Source organism: Phoxinus phoxinus (assembly GCF_949152265.1).
Source record: "Phoxinus phoxinus genome assembly, chromosome: 10".
Classification (NCBI taxonomy): Eukaryota; Metazoa; Chordata; class Actinopteri; order Cypriniformes; family Leuciscidae; genus Phoxinus; species Phoxinus phoxinus.
In genome coordinates, this window is record NC_136885.1 from 12502201 (window position 1) to 12520383 (window position 18183).

An 18183-nucleotide genomic window follows, 5' to 3' on the forward strand; every position below is an offset into this window, starting at 1 on the left:
CATAAGTTGTATATTTAGGTGATGATACGACATATGCTTGATAAGGCAATAATCACTATATTGCCAATACTTTGACAAAAATAGACTTAAAGGGATGGTATAATGCCCCTTTTTACAAATCTCTGATGTCTCCAGAGGTGTATGTGAAGTTTTAGTACCGCACATAATGAGCTGCTGCTCCCGGAACAGAGGGCGGAGCTTCAAGAGCTTGTGTGTGTTATCAGCTCCGATTACTTCACACAGACACTGAAAAATTCTAAAACTGTTCTGCCTTTTATGTTCAAACTGAAGTTGGACAATGATGGAGAGACTCAAGAAGAAGTGACAACATGTAGAATGCAACAGGACATTTCTGAATGTTTAGTTGATGAATTCATGTTGCTGATTTAGTTAACTATCTTCAAGTCATTGATTAACATATTCTGTCATGATAATCTATAAATCTTGTGTGATAAATGTTGTAAGATGCCTACCGAGTGGCATGCTATTGTATTTGTGTTACGTACTGTATTGCAATACATTAGAAAAGACGGATGCGACAGCTTGAGCAGACTCACAAATGTGCTCTACTACAACAGCTCTTCTCATGGCTCACTCCCTTTGTTGCGTGTTCCCGGGGGGCGGGGCATATGTCAATTTTAGGGCTTGTGATGTCACTAACCTGGGAGGAAGCTTGTGTAGTCACTATCAGTTGTTTGTTGTAGTCCTTAAAAAAAATATTTAAATAAAATATTAAAAGAAAATATCTCCCTTTGCTTTGAGCGTTGTAACTTTGCAGATGTTGTTTATGATCAAACAGCAACAATACACACTAACTAAAGTTAGAAAAGTGAAATCAGAATCAGCCACCCCTTTTAAGTATTACATTTTTGGTGAATCTTTTGGTGCTCTTCTTAAAAATAGACGCATACATTATGCTTAAAATTTTGTTAATTATTGAGAGCTGCCATTAAAGCTACACTTTAATATTAAGTATAATCTTTCACTGTAAGATTTTCTCCCATGTAGCAGTGAAATTGTATATGACTACAACTGAATATTACTTTCTAGCCCCTCCCATTCCGAGGGCGTTTTAACTCCTCCTACGGTGGCCGTATTATTCCAAGATTATCATGGCTTCCAGTTCGAGTTCGTCCATGATTGTTCCTTCAAGTGATGAGGTTACCTAGGCTGCGTTCCAGTTTCCAGTTTTGGGCTGTTTTCAATTTAAAAATAAATAAATAAATATATCATAGAGTTGTTTGTGGTGGTGGTGATTAGACGAGATCTGCGGTGACGTCACAATCGTGTTGCATTGTGGTATATGGAGCTGCCTGAAGTGTACATATGAAGTAGACTCGCTGCCTCAGTCAAAATCGAGGGAACGAGGGTCTGTCCATATAAACTTCCCTCGTCCACTTCGCGAAGTGGAGCGCACTTAAAAATGACGCCAGGGATTCCCTCGAGGGGAAGTGCTTAGGGAAGTTTGCAAGTGCGCGTCTAAAAGTGGACTGGAACGCAGCCATAGACGTCATTCTAGCGTTATGCCATACCATATAGTTAGCCAAGCAACTATAAAACTTCGAATTTACACAAATAGGCTGAATTACCTGTCGAGAAGAAAGCAGGCAACTTTAGCGTCCCTTTTAAAAGCCTTGCTCCTCATGAGCTCTTTCCATCTTGGAAAAGCCACTCCAATATTGACTTTTTGGTCTTGTTGATTTGTCTGCCGCGTTATCGTTTTAATTCTCTCTTTTCGTTTTCGCTTGGGGACTCTGTTACATGTCTTCGATAATAGGCGTGATCCTCCATATTCAACAGTTGTGGGTAATCTCCCCTCGCATTCGTCGCGGTGCCACTGAGTGTAAAAGCAGGAAAGGCGAAGCTTGAATTTCCAGTTACAGTATGTCCCTCTTTGGCTAATGTATTTTCAAGATGGAGGCCCAACATGGCGGCCGCCATTCGAGCGACTCGCTCGTATGTATTCTGAATGGCAGGTTCTACACGTACGAGAATACTTGATTAGTTGGTGGAAGTAATTACACATGAATGAGCACATGCAATTTTGAAAGAATAAAGTGTTTTTTTGCTAATAATCAACTTACAAAATTGCAGTGTAGCTTTAAGGTTTCTAAGCGATCAGACGTGCACATTATCTCCAGCGGTCAATAAAATAGATGGTAAAATCCTATAAACTTACATTTCCAAGAGGGACCAGAATATCAGAGACTTGTAGGTTGCCTCCAGTTAGTCAGAAGTTTGCAAACACCCTAGCAACCGCATAACAATCACCTAGAATACACTAAGGTTATAGTGACAACATTTTTTAAAATATTGCTTTAAATGCAGATGCTTATCCTAGTAGTTTTTCAGATGGAGAACAACTAAGATCCAATCATCGTCATATACAAGCATTGGCCCAAATCTTGTCTGCATGTTAGAAGAAATCCAATTCAGCCATAAGCTTCAATGACTTTATATTTCTCTCTCAAGGGAACAATCTATTGGGCTGTAGCTTTCCAACACATTGAGACACACATCACATAGAATCAATGGAGGTCACCTACAAGCCGTCAAGCCCAATCAGACTAATCTAAGAACAAACATTCTCTGCAGATGAGCTCAATGCCAGGTAGGATTGGGAATGTAGCCCACACACTCCATGGCTGTGTTTACACTGGCACAAAAAAAAAAAAATCAGATTTTTTTAAACTCTCATCTGACACAGATCGGAATTTGTTGCACACGTGTAAACACAAAAATCTGCACGAGATCCGTTTTTTTCCGCATCCGATCTGAGCCACTTCCAAATGTGGTTTTAAATCAGATACAGATCCAATATCTGGACATCCGACCTCCGTCTAAACACGCATATCCGACTCCCCTTTGAATTACAAGCCACCACAAGGCGAGGACGACACGTTTATTCACAAAGATAGCTTTTTAATGTTGTATTATGAGGCAGACGTGCCTCTATGCGCTCGCTCACAGCTTTTTATTGAGGTGGGAACTTTATATTTATCTTTGTAAAGAAAAGAAATTGGAAGGACCTGGATGTTTCTGTGTTTGCGCAAAGGATCTCAGAGGTAGGAAACAGTGACTTTATTTTATTTGTAACAAAATGCATAATTTCAGTCTTGCCTTAGTTTGAGTGACACATTTCAGCACATAACGGTTTGTTGCCGTGATGCAATGTAAAGTAATACAAATTTTCCATTGCATTGTAACAGGAAGGGTGGGGCAGAGTTTATTCCCACTCCGCTCACAAACAACTTGTCTATCTGTATATATTTAAATGACTGCTCTGTGAGAAAAGGGAGAAAAAAACTTTTGATTAACATAAATGTACTTAAATTGGAATATAAATGGATATGATCCCTTTTACTGTTTTCATAGAAAATAATAATGAATTCCCTCTTTGGATATTGGATATTTTAGTTTTTGCACTGCTATAGATTTTAGCGGCCTATCTTCCTCACGCATTTCTGTTTACTGGACTATGAGGGGTTTAAAGCTTTTAGTTTGGTTGGCACTTTCTATATCGACAATTCTCGAAAGAGTTTTACCAAGAGTAACCCTGAGCACAGAACTTCTGTGTTAATTTCAGTGCCAATTACAATTCAAAAGAGTTGAGTCACTTAGTCACTATTTCAAAGGGAAGATTAAATCTTACATTATTGAGTTTTAACCATCCAAACAAGCTGGCTTAAATGATTTGAATGCTCATTTTAGCTTGTGTTTTTCTTTGTTTGGTCAGTGCCGGTTTTAATACAGCAGGTAGTTGTCAGGTTTGCATCCAGGTCCCAGTTCTCCTCTTTGTCGAATGTGCTAGTTAAGTAGGCGATTGCTCTCTCATTGGAGTTTAATCCAGTGTGTTCCCTCTAGTCCTCTGTTCAAACTTACTTTCAGCCTCTGGTATAATTGCTGGGTGCATTTCCTTCCCACACTGCTGGGCTCTGTGCAATTTTCTCACTGTTTGCTTTTTCATCCGTGTCTAATTTGAGAGACGCGCCTCAGCAGAAATGTGTGTGTGTTTGTGTGTTACGAGGGGCTGGGAGGAACTGACTCGCTTACGGGGAAATGTTGAGGCACAGATTGTATAGAAGTGTGCAGTGCTGGTTGCAAACAAGTTAATTAACAGTGTTTCTTAATTAGCATGGGCTTGAGGGCAGAGACAGGCTGCCACTGCTGGTGCCGTAGATCTCACCCTCTCACAATCTCATTTCTCTCACTTACAGCAGAGGAGAGGAGAACTTGCTCTTGACAAGCTATTTTTAAAGACATCTGCACTGTTGGCAGAGCTGCACCTTTTTAGTGTAAGAATTGTAATTGAACGATCTTACAACATCTTAGGCCCTGCAATTAATTTAATGAGTACTACACCGTGTGTCTGGATAGACTTGATGTCGAGCCAAGATTTAAAGCTAAATGCTTCTTTAGAGTGATAGTTTACCATAAAAATAAACATCTGTTTTAATTTACTCTCTGTTTTTCTTCTCTGGAACACAAACGGAGATGACAACCGAATGTTTATCAACTGGTAACACTTTACAATAAGACCCCATTAGTTAACATTGGTTGATGCATTTGTAACAGTATTTATTCATCTTTGTTAATGTTAGTTAACTGTCTATTTTATGTTCAGGTCCATTATTTAATTAACATCCAACTTTTGATTTTAATACTTTATTAGTAAATGAATTGAAATTGAAATTGATTGATAAATACTTAAGAAGTATTTTTTATTGTTAGTTCATGTTAAAATTAACTAATGTTAACAAATGGAACCTTATTGTAGTGTTACCATAATTTCTATATATAATAAAAGGGTCTCCCGAGTGACACACACAGACAGACAGACAGACAGACAGACTAATAATAATAATAAAATAAAAATCATAAAAGCCTATGACTTAAGTTGTGGACGCGGTCACATTCTCCTTTGCTCTGTAAAATTCATATCAATAGGATTTTGTGCAATCTGCAGTTTTGCACGAGGACAAACAAGTTCCTGATGCAGATTTCGCTTAAATTGGTAATGCAAATTTGAGCAACAGAAAGGTGCTTGATTTGAAAGTGATTTCTTTGTGAGCAGAGGTTCATAAATTACTTCCTAAAAAAGTTGGGGGGTCGCTGAAATTTCGTCAATGTGAACCGCACCTTTATGCACAGTATTCCTAATCTTGTAAAGCCATACGATTGCTCTGGATGAGGAACAGATCTAAATTGAAGTCATGATTCACCAAAAATATTGCTGTAACTCTCAAATGTCATAGTTATACTTGGTGTTTAAAGACATGGCATGTTTAACGTTGGTAATGCCGTTTCCTGCTGATTCTCATATATCTTGTAATTGATCACAGTGCAGCGAGTTTGAGGCACACATTACATTTAAAAGGTATGAAAAAAAAAAAGTTTTTTGGTGAATAATTACTATTTGGTCCTTCGGGTTTGTAAAAATGCGACGAGAAGTAAATTACAGTAATTATTATTACTATTTTTTTGCCTCACTTTTTCTTTAATGTGATGTACTGTATAAATCAGAGTAGACTCCACAATGAGCAGCATTTCTTTGAGAATGGCCTAATCCTCACTGCATTCTGCACTAGCTTTATCACCTATTTTATTATTCGTGTTCTTTACTGTGTCCATGCCATAAATTACTATATCATCAATATTACATGTTAGCTACTTCTCTCATGAGACACATCTGTTGTTTGTAGTGAATTGATTAGTTTGAGATACTAGAGGTGAGGCTGAATCAATAGTGTTGTGTTGCGATACTCTTTTGTCATTGACACTCTAATGCCAAGTGTTACGTATAAATTTATTGTTTGCTAAGGCAAGCATCACTATTACTGTTGCTTTTTCTTAAAGGTGAAGTATGTAAGATTTTTTTATGTTAAAACACATTCTCTTGAACCCAGTTTAATTGTTCATTTACTACTATAAGCATGCTATTCATTGTTTTTTCTCCCCCAAAAGTGTAAAGATTGAGCCTCCCAGGCACCATCTAAACATTGAGAGTGGTTCACTCAGATCTGTCAATCTCTTTCCAGCTCGACCAATAGCGTGAGTTTGAGGCGTGGCTGAGCCGGAGGGTGTTTAGCCGCTGTGGGACCATGGCTGATGTGTTACATGGGAAAATAAATTCAGCTTGGGGTACAGGAGCGCAAGCAAAATTTCACTGCATTTAGACCTTCAAATATGAAACGGGTCATGAACACGTCAAAGTGAATGGTGTGTTGGATGCAACATGCTACTATGGATTGTTTACTTTGATGTGTCCGGTGTAGACAGCCTAAAAAAGTTCAGACTGTCAGTCCAAATCCGTTTTTTATGCAAATCCGACATTTCTGGAAATCCGTCTCAGTTTGAACGATCTGATCGGATTTTGCGTGGTTTAGGTGACATTCTCACGCCACGTAAAACATAAACGTCAGACGTTGTTATAGGAAACATGTTAAAAGTTGTTCCCGAAACAATGCGGTGTTGTTGCAAAGTGCCGGACGAGCAGAAAACTAAAATATAGCCTAACGGAGAAATATTTTGCAATCGGAGACTACAGCGCGAAAAAAACCTTAGATATTTCCCTCAGAAGACATAGTCCAACGCGACGGCATTGCCATAGAAACCATTGCAGATATTACGGAAAACGGAAGAGCTGCATGGACACAGAAATCTGATAATTTTTTTCATCCAAAATCATTAGTTAAGATTGGTTTGTATTTTCATTTCCATAATGGTGGTACGTTTTATCACATTGTGCATAAAATAATTTAATTAAATAATAATGAATAACAATTACAATTATAAAAATAATTAACAATAAATAAAAGTAGAAATATAAAAAATAAAAATACAATAATGATTGTGTGTTATGTTTGAGATATGTACTGTATGTTTCATTGTATATATTAATGTACAAATATATCAAATTAACTTTAGCAAAAAGTGTTTAAATACAATAAATGATTTCTGTTGAGAAGGAGAAAATTATTGATAGTCTATATAATAAACTGCTGGACATATTTGGTGGGGAAAAAATAATGGGTGAAATAATGTTTTATGTTAGTTTTTGTGTGTTTATTTTTTCGATAGTTATTATTATTATTATTATTTATATGATTATTAAGACCAAACACCAATACAAATAAAATTAAAATTCCACCTGAAAAATGGGGCTGGTATCGTAATTTTAGATCCAAGGCAATTCCCAGAATCCCGGGAGATGTGATCCATGCTTTTACTAAGATTGGTCTTCGTACCAACCCAACCCTATTAATCAATCCTAATATGTCGGTTTGCATGTTTGAATCAAGTCACATTCATTCATCTCTAATTCAGCCACCAATTTGTGTACCTTATACACTTCAAATTCAATTCCATTCCAGATGCATCTTGTTTTTCTCTGGTCCTTTCAGTCAGGCAGACAGAGCTCATTCCCTTCCTGATATTGTTTCAGGATCAACACCATTTCATCTCCATTCTGTCACCCCTCCAGCTGTTGAGTGTAATTGATTAAAAAACCTCTATCCTCTCCCCACTGTGTTTGAGTTCTCTCTCTCTCTCTCTCTCTCTCTCTCTCTCTCTCTCTCTCTCTCTCTCTCTCTCTCTCTCTCTCTCTCCTCTCCTTCTGTTTGGTCTGGGTGTCTGCAGATGAATAATAATGTTTTGCCAACCCTTCTCTCAGGCTGGTGATGTACATTGAAAGAGACGTCCGAAAGGCCACGCCAGGAAAGGAGCAACAAAGCGGCAATGAATACCTGTCAAAATGCCTGACCCTCTTCATCCGTCACACCGTGCACGAACTGCCAGCCATCCTGGGTAAATCAATCACAATACACCCAAAAAAGAGGGAAAAGGGAACGCAAAGAATTCACCCGAGATGGAACAGAGTGAAATGGGCAAAACAAAGAAGGGGCAATAATATTGAACATCCAATTTGATTGGCCTCTCTTTAATTACCTTTCTGATTGAATACGTGAGCAGGCTCTCAGGTATCGACCTGTTCCTCCTTTTTCATTTGTGAATCAGTGCCGCTACACACCACCGCACCCCCATCAAACCGGTTCAAACCGGTTTAGTTCTTTATGCAGGTTTCGTCCCAACACTGAGACGTACCTGCTCACGCCCCTGGCCACCTACCCAGACTAAACATGATGGTTTGTTTGTGATTGGCTGATTTCTCACTGTCTCTGTTTATGTGGGCTCTCTTTAGATGACATCCTGTCCGTGTTAGGCAGCATTGTGGGAAGGAAGCACCCCTCTCCTACACAGTCCCGTCAGCTGAAGCAGAACCTCCCCATGATGGCTGTGGTGCTGCATCTGCTCAGCTCACAGGTGTGTGTCTGTGTCAGGTCTTACTATATTTACCTATTTGCTACTTATTTTGGGTTTTCGATCTCCTCAAGGATGGGACAACCCGAAAAAAAAACAGAAAAAAAACACTGTAGGGACCTACGTTGTGGTGCAATATATAATACCTTATTTCACATATAAACATGTTTAATGTCATTATTAGAGTTTTGCTCAGAAGAACAATCTGTTTAGGCCAAGTACCCCTTTGGTTAGATCAGAACATCCTAGAACAGGGGTGTTCAAACTCTGCCCTGAAGGGCCACTGTCCTGCAGAGTTTAGCTCCAACTTTCCTCTACACTCCTGCATGGAAGTTTCTAGTATGTCTAGTGAGACCTTGATTAGCTGGTTCAGGTGTGTTTAATTGGGATTGGAGCTGAATTCTGCAGGATAGTGACCCTCCAGGAGCTGGATTGGACACCCCTGTGCTAGAACATCTTAGCCCAGTTTCCTCTGTCTTTTTCTGTTTTAGTTCAAACTTTCTGGGCCACTTGTGTTTTTTTTTCTAAATTTAAAAAATAATGAAAACAGGATTCTCAAATAGTTCCCATCTGGCATTGGCCAAATAAACTGGTAGTCCCGCCCAAAATTTGTACTATTGTTTGAGCAATGTGTTGCTATGTTAAACTGATCAAAATTCTCAAACTAGCAAAGCAATTTTTGATAGCATATGTAGAATATAAAGGTGCAGTAAGCGATTTTTGAGAAAAGTTGTTAAAAGTGGGTGGTACTGAGCATCACAACACACTTGTAGCCAATTAGCAGTAGGGTGCATGTACACTCATGATGGGGGAGGAGAGAGAGTGAGCAAGAGGGAGATTTGAAGAAAGACTGTAGAAAGAGAGATGGCTGAGAGACATTATAAAATAAAAAATCAGAGGAATATCACTGGGAAATAAAGGGTTACAATCAGGCTAGAGCTTTAGGGCCCGCGCTAATATTAGAAAAGCTTTTCAGCGCCGGAGAGACCTACGTGGTAAGGCCTGAAAACGGACTCTGATTATACAAGTTACATTGGTTTTGCGTTGTTTCACAGAATCAATATATGCTGTTGTTGTAATATTGAGTGTCTTTGTTTGTCTGGAGCTGGTGTGCTGCTGGTGACTAACAACCAACTCTTAATTTAATCTTTGCTTTATTTTTCGCGAAGCATTATTTTGCTTCACTTTATTTACATTTTGGGGGCAGATCAATGAAGAGAGGGGTGTGTTTATTTGGGTTAATTATCAACAGTGTTTCTCAGAAGTCACTTACTGCACCTTTAAATACAATATTACATTTAAATTGAACCAATGCTGAAGTTTCAAAATGTTTAATTGTTCCTATTTATTTATTTATTCATTTTAAAACTTTGAAATACATGTGCATCAATACAGATGATAATTCAACAGAAACAAATTATCGATGGATGTGCAATGTAAAATACCATGCATAGTACAATATTAAGTTCGATTAGTATTTTATCCTCTCTGACAGGAGTCTCCTGTCAGGGATCTTCAACTCCCACCTCCGGCAGAGCTTCGACCAGATCCCGAGGGAGGCTGGAGATATTGAGTCCGAGTGGACCATGTTCTCCACCTCCATTGTCGACGCAGCCTCTCTGTGCTGCGTAAGGTCTCCGGTGCCTGTCGAGGCGGCAATCCCCGAATCCAGAAGTAAGGGATGCCGTCAAGCTGAAGGAGTCCTATCGGGCCTGGTTGGCTTGTGGGACTCCTGAGGCAGCTGATGGGTACCGGCAGGCCAAGCAGAGTGCAGCCCGGCTGGTTGTGGAGGCAAAAACTCGGGCCTGGGAGGAGTTCGGTGAGGCCATGGAGAAGGACTACCGGCTGGCCTCGAAGAGATTCCTGGCAAACCGTCCGGCGCCTCAGGAGAGGGAAGCAGTGTCCCACCAACGCTGTTTACAGTGGAGGTGGGCAGCTGTTGACCTCAACTGGGGATGTCGTCCGCCCTGAGTACCTCAAGTCTCCTGATGTTGTGGGGCTGTCTTGGCTGACACGTCTCTGCAGCATCGCGTGGCGATCGGGGACAGTACCTCTGGGTCAGACTGGGGTGGTGGTCCCACTTTTTAAGAAGGGGGACCGGAGGGTGTGTTCCAACTACAGGGGGATCACACTTCTCAGCCTCCCCGGGAAAGTCTATGCCAGGGTACTGGAGAGGAGAATATGGCCGATAGTAGAACCGCGAATTTAGGAAGAACAGTGCGGTTTTCGTCCCAGCCGTGGAACACTAGACCAGCTCTATACCCTCTCTAGGGTGCTGGAGGGTTCATGGGAGTTTGCCCAACCAATCCACATGTGCTTTGTGGATTTGGAGAAGGCATTCGACTGTGTCCCTCGAGGCGGCCTTTGCTAAGGGCTGTCCGGTCCCTATACGACCTGAGCAGGAGCTTGGTTCACATTGCCGGCAGTAAGTCAGACTTGTTCCCGGTGCATGTTGGACTTTGGCAGGGCTGCCCTTTGTCGCCGGTTCTGTTCATAATATTTATGGACAGAATTTCTAGGCACAGCCAGGGGCCGGAGGGTGTCGGGTTCGGGGACCACACGATTTCGTCTCTGCTCTTTGCGGATGATGTTGTCGTGTTGGCCCCTTCAGACCAGGACCTTCGGCATGCACTGGGACGGTTTGCAGCCGAGTGTGAAGCGGCTGGGATGAGAATCAGCACCTCCAAATCCGAGGCCATGGTCCTCAGTCGGAAAAGGGTGGCTTGCCCACTTCAGGTTGGTGGAGAGTTCCTACCTCAAGTGGAGGAGTTCAAGTATCTTGGGGTCTTGTTCACGAGTGAGGGAAGGATGGAACGGGAGATTGACAGATGGATCAGTGCAGCTTCTGCAGTAATGCGGTCGATGTACCAGTCTGTCGTGGTGAAGAAGGAGCTGAGCCGCAAGGCGAAGCTCTCGATTTACCGGTCAATCTACGTTCCTACTCTCATCTATGGTCATGAGCTTTGGGTCATGACCGAAAGGACAAGATCCCGGATACAGGCGGCCGAAATGAGCTTTCTCCGCAGGGTGGCTGGGCGATCCCTTAGAGATAGGGTGAAAAGATCGGTCACTCGGGAGGAGCTCAGAGTAGAGCCGCTGCTCCTCCACATCGAGAGGGGTCAGCTGTGGTGGCTCGGGCATCTGTTCCGGATACCTCTCGAACGCCTTCCTATGAAGGTGTTTTGGGTGTGTCCCACCGGGAGGAAACCTCGGGGAAGACCTAGGACACGCTGGAGGGACTATGTCTTCCGGCTGGCCTAGGAACGCCTCGGGGGGGACACCGAGGGGGGACACATATATACATTATATATATATATATTTAATTTAATGTATATTGAATATGTTGTTCATCACAAATTTGTAATAAAAATGCCACTAAGGATTCCTCTGGCTGCAAATGAAATCTGCATAGGTAAATATATAGTATATTGTATGTAGCATTGTGTAGGCAGTCAGCACTGTTGACCAATGAAATCTTTAGAATCTACTCTGGGGAGGAGTTTGCACTGAATTGGTTCTGGGAAGAAGAAAAAAAATCATGCATTCACAAGTCCTCTCCCTTGGCCTGATAGGATAATAAAGTGTCCATAGGATGTACACTTCAGAATCTTGCCGAAAGTAGTCATCAGGGAAGTTTTTGCCTACTGTTTTATGAATTTTCTGAAATGGAAAGCTGGCCGGCATTGGCTTATAGTATAGTATAGTATAGTCAAAAGCCAATTTTCCACCGTCAGGCCAAACCGTTCTCTTTGCTTAACCGTTTCCATTCTGTGCCGATTTTATAGTAATATGAGTGCACTGTCTATATATAAAGTCTAGAGTAGCGAGTGTAGTAGCATAGAACAAAATGGTATAGTATAGTATAGTATGATATGGTATAGGGATAGATATAGATATAGTCTGAATAGAGTAAATTTGTGAATCATTTTGTGACTTTTAAACTAACTACAAAATAAACTTTCCAGACTCTTCACTCACTTTATTAAACGTCTTCATCTGCACAGAAAATAAAGGAAGGATGTGCTGTACCTGCCTGTCACGCGCTGTGTGTAATCACTGTCTGTGTCAGAATGATCTATTAAATAGCTTTTTCGGTGCAGCTTTAACGCACACGGTCACACACACGCACACACACAAGATTATTACCAGTTGCCAAACAGTGCAAAATTGGATTTACTTCTGACACACTCAGTCACGCCAAAATTGATATGAAGGGATCTGGTGTTCTCAGAGAAAGATGTTTGTCAGTGTGCAGAGTTGATGAGTCTCTCTGCTGATTAAATAGACTTTTACATTTGGCCAGGATTTGCCATGGAGACTCAGTGGCAGATTGAGTCGTCTCATTTGAAGGGGTCGGAGCTGATAGAGCTGTCTGTCTGATAGTTCCACTGTCATTAACTCATCTGAGGAGGATACACTGATGTCCATTAACACAGAGCTGCAGTGGGCTGTTATAGTGGTAATAGGCAGTTACCAGTGTGTCTGTCTGCTTTAATGGTCCTCACAGTGAGTTGTGTTGGTGTAGTGCCAGCCTCAGAGCACATCCACAAATTGACCGCTAACTGGCCGTCTAATGCTTAGTGTACTCAAATATGGCAAATATTTGCCAAATTGCCAGCCTCAATCTTACTGGCTGTGGCTGACAATTTCTGGGGGCTTTTTTTTTTTTTCTTCTTCTTCTTCTTCTTCTTTTTTTTTTTTCTGCTGTGAAACAGTTGCCAGGCTGCTCCAGTGAGCGCTTCCATAGAAGAACTACACACTGGATCGTCTTTTTTTTTTTTTTTTTTTTTTTTTTTAAATTAACTTTGGTTAAATTTTTTTCTAATGTTCTTATAAACTTTTTGATTTCACCTTTCACCTGCTGTAATACGCATTACCGTTCAAAGTCTTGGGATAAGTAATATATATATATATATATATATATATATATATATATATATATATATATATATATATATATATATGTATGTATATATATATATATATATATATATATATGAAAAAATCTATATATAATTTTAAATTGCTTAAAAATAGTTGTAAAGAGCTTTGCACTCTTACAATTTTTTTTTTAAATAAATGCTTTTTTTTAACTTTCTCTTCATCAAAGAATACTGAAAAATGTATCTTGGTTTCCACAAAAATATTAAGCGGCACAACTTTTTTCAAAATGTATAATGATTAGCATATTATAATGATTTCTGAAGGATCATATGGCACTGAAGTCTGGGGTAATGGCTGCTGACATTTTAGCTTTGCCATCATCATAATCATCATCAAAATACATTAAAATATAAAACAGTTATTTTGAATTGTAATAATATTTCACAATTTTACTGTTTTTACTGTATTTCTGCTCAGACTTGGTGAGCATAAAAGGCTTTTTAAAAACACACAAAAAAACATACCAACCTCTTTTTAGGCCATATTTAAACTATAAAATATATTAAGGTTGGCTACTTTGAAGAAGGTAAAATATGAGATTTTATTTTGATTTAATTTAGCATTTTGGTCTCTAAATAATCCACATTCTTCCATTTATGTTATTCACAATGTTGAAACTAGTAAAAAAAAAAAAAAACTTGTCCTAACTTTTGTCAGTCATTCGACCCCTTCCTGGCTAAGTAGGCGGTTCTTGGCTAGAATAAGCTGCAGTGTGGGCTAGACTTCATGCCTATAGTCAAAAGTCTGGCCACACAAAAACAAGTGTGTGTGTGTTCTGATATTAAGAAAAAGGCTGCAGGGCATAGCTGGTTGTCTTCCCAGTAGCAGGTTGGTCTGCATCTTTGAGACTTCACTGGCCTCTTTATGCCCTTGAGCCCGTATGCGTGATCTCTTCAGCTGCTATGTGGTTCTGAGAGGCGTCGTGCTCTTGTAATGTGAGAGCATGCCTGTGCGTTTGTGCATCCATACATACATTCATGCGATGAGCCCTCTCTGTGGTCTCATCTGTCTCTTTGGCCTGTTGCTTCACTGACAGCAACACACTACGCTGACACTCCACCACTCATCAGTCACGGGGGTCAGTGCTGAGGTCAGATCCAGTGTGTTTCTCAGAGACCAGAGTGGATAAGAGCTCAATACCTCACAGTCCAGGTTAATGACCTCTGACCTCGCATCATTATGGTCCTATAGCACAAACATGAACCCCCTCATTCTCACACCAGCGCTGAAGTCCTCCAGAGAGGAGGATCACATCCTAATATGACATTTTAAATGGAACACACCACATCTCAGGGCTCGACAGTGCAAGCATTTTACTCACATTTTCTTCTAAAATGAGATGTTTGTGAACTGTGCATTTGTATTTAGGAGCACATATGTGAATAAAAAAAAAGTCCCTGTGGGTCCTCAGTTTTAGGAAATTTAGCATCATACATATTCTTCAATATTATAAATGGTACAACAGTTGTTTTCATTATTTTAAGAGATATTATATTTGGGGATGGAAAAAAATGGATTTGCGATACATCCTAATGTGATTATTAAACTTAAAAAGAGTATGATTTAATTAAATAAATATGATCACTGAATGTTTCAAATGAGGGCAACACGGTGGTGTTGAGTATTCTATTGGCTTGCAGTTTCAGAGCTGTTCGCAATACCGTAGCCGCGTGGCGTGCATTTATTAAAATAAATTATAATACACTGTTGATGAATTAATGGTGTTTACATTGTTATATGCTGTATATCAGTGTCGTACCCCCTGAGGCAATTAACATCCCTCTGCATCTTTGGCTAATTCACGCCTGCACGCTAGGTGACGCTGACTGACGATACATCTTTTCCTCATACATCTCGTACCTCATATCTCATAGTTTTTTCTGTTTGCCTTTAACATCGTCTGAGGCACAAGATGCAGAATTAAATTAAGATAAAGTTTGGTACTACACCAGAAACACAAAATATATATAATGCTTACGAGAATGCATCATAAAAAAAAAAAAAAAGTCAAGTGGTATAATTTGCAGATCTAGAGCGTGCTCTCACTCACATGGAAGAAAACGGACATTGCTCTTTAGATCGCATAATTCAGTGGAAAATGAATAGAAGTGATATTCTGTATATGGAAATATCCAAGTAAATGTAAGAATAAATCTGTTCTCAGGCACCAAAGATAACAAGAGCTCAACATCCATTTTCTTCTCTCTTCTGTAATACTTTTCTTTTGTATTTACCGGTGTTTAATACCGGTGTTAAGCTCAAATCTAATTGGATGGCTCGTTTCATCGCGGGCGACGGGGAAAAAAAACGGCTCACTGGTCGGAAAAACAATCTCGCTTTGTCGCGCCGCGATTGATCGCGCCCGGTGTGAATAGAGCCATATAGATCTATTGTTTTGATTCAAGAGCGCCATTGCGATATAAGTGCAGTTTTTACCTTTGGCTACGTTTACACGTGGCCGGTTATTTTCATAAACGGACATTTCACCCTCTCCGTTTTCAGAAAAGTGTTCGTTTACACGAACCCGTGTATATGCCGTCAAGAGCATGCCAAGCTCAAGCCCACGTTAGCTAATCAGAATCCCGAAAATATAGGTCGCACTTTTGACGCAGTGCAAGTTCTGTCGCATACTGTGACGTCGACTGCCTAAAACTCTGTTTTTCTCAGTTTACATACAAACAGAGTTTTCCAAAATTCTAAAAGTTTTCAGAGGAGAATTCTCCGTTTGCGTGTAAACGAGGGGCACAACCGAAGGCAAATGTCTCCGTTTTTCAAAATAACCATGTACGTGTAAACGGGGCCTTTATAAAGGCAAAGATTTTCTAACCATATTAAATTTGTCATGTTTATGTAAGATTCTTAAAATTCCATTAATTGAATTATTTAATATTAAATAGAGCAATCATTTAAACATCAGTATCAACAAAAGCCATCTTTGCACATCAGTGGCACAAGCTGCATCTAGATGCATTTACAAACTGTTTAATGCTGCTCAGAAGTGGCATGAATTCAATTACAAATAGCTAAGGCTAATGTTTTAAATTAAAATAAAAAAGTTCTACGGAGAATATAAAATGTTAAAAATGAAGTGATACTTTTAAATATTAAACCAAAACCACCAGTAGGTGGCGGCAAGTCTCTGTCTAAATGAGTGAGCTATCGAGTCATTCATTCATTCGTTCACGAAGCAAATGGCTGTAAAGGGGTTATTGAATCATTGACTCTCCCGATTTATTCAAAGCCGCAGATTCATTCACTAACGAAACGCCACTGTGTTACTTTAGGCCAATTCACACCGCACAGACAGACGCCAACAAACACAGACAGATACGTTCGTTGAGATTCGTCGGATCAGTGTGTTAACCCGTCTTGGTTTTTTGGTGTTGTTCAGGGTTTGTTTTCATCTGACTGAACATGTTCAATCACCGTTTGTCCGGTCTAGGAATGTGTGATATGATTTTACAACAAACGCCAGAAAACTCGGACATACTCTAGTGTAAACATCCTTTATAGACCCCAAACCTAATGGACATCACATACTATCGTAATCGTGTGTTTATTAGCTTCCTGATTTATGTGTAGAAACATTTATCTGGGAAGTGAAAACACAGTGCAGGAAGCCCCTAATGATCATCAGATTGAATAAATCAGTGGATAATTAATATAAATGGTGATTTTATATTACCGGTATAATAAAATGTCTAATAAGTATAACAATAAGCTTGTGTGAATATCAATATTTATCCAAGTATCCACTTTTGGACTAAAAGCCCTAATGGACACTGTTCAGTGCAGCTATTTAAACAACAAATAAACTTCCACAGACGTGACTGGAAATTAATGTGTGTTCTATTCAAAATATCATAAGCAAACCGAATTGTAATATAAACAGTGCCAACTTGATTGCCAGTGTTAGTTGGTGTATGTCTGTGCGGAGTGAATTGGCCTTTAGAAATGCACAACTGTTCTGCTGTGGCTTTCGTTTTAACTATTATTTCGTTTTCAAAATAGAGCTAACAATACTAGCAATACTGTTTTTACAATGTACATCATTTAATATTATTTTTGTTTGTTTTTTGAACTGTTGTATAAAATGGTAACAATTTAAATTGTCCCCTTTAGACATTCTACAAGTATTAGTATTAACTATAAGTAACTTTGCAACTACTTGTCAACTACCTTTGAAAGTTTGTAGAATGTCTGAAGTGGACCAATCGAAAAAAAGTGTAACCTATAAAATAAATATCACATTTGCAATATGTGAATATTCAAGAAAATTTGCATTATTGCTAGTATAAAATATTATCAACATTAAAAACAAGAACTCGCACGCGGAATGTTTTTCTATCAAAGAGACTTTGGGCCCTATCTTGCACCCAGCGCAATTGACCTTTGGCTAAGCCCCGCCCCCCTTAGTAACGACAACTTCATCTGGGCTCTGGTTTAGTATCAACATGGGTTATGCTGTGACAACTCTTCCTGCTGAAATTTTATCAACCTTTTATAAAGCAGAAAATAAAGTGTCCGATAGAAGTAGGCAAAAGGGGCTGCAGTATGTGTTCGAAGGCTATATTCAAGACATACCGGTGAAACGCAAGCAACAACAAGGCATCCAAATAGAGGCAAAAGCATAACGGTCACAGTCAAAAAATGAACCACCGCATATCCTAATCGAGACGGAGGCTGGGACTAACAATATCAAGGAGCAACACTGTTCATGCAAAGCTGGGTAGGTCTCTATTCACTTTTATAATCGTTACAAAGCAAACGGACTACGCGAGTATAACGTTGTATTTATTAGCAGCGTGTGCTAGCGTATCAACAATTAGGGCAGAGAACCGAAATCATAACATAAATTACAATAACAAAAACTGTCTAACTAGTATAACTTCACAGTAAGGTTAAAAGCTAAATTTATCT

The 18183-nt window shown here is 39.6% G+C and overlaps 1 protein-coding gene across 2 annotated transcripts in view; it reads left to right on the forward strand.

Annotated features, from left to right (window-relative positions):
- The window catches only part of ulk4 (unc-51 like kinase 4), a 180324-nt gene that overhangs the window by 69302 nt on the left and 92839 nt on the right, over positions 1–18183 (forward strand). For both annotated transcript variants that reach the window (XM_079626094.1, XM_079626095.1), the window contains exons 23-24: positions 7673–7806; positions 8201–8322. In XM_079626094.1, coding sequence (XP_079482220.1) covers positions 7673–7806; positions 8201–8322 — 256 coding nt within the window. The remainder of the gene's footprint in view (positions 1–7672; positions 7807–8200; positions 8323–18183) is intronic.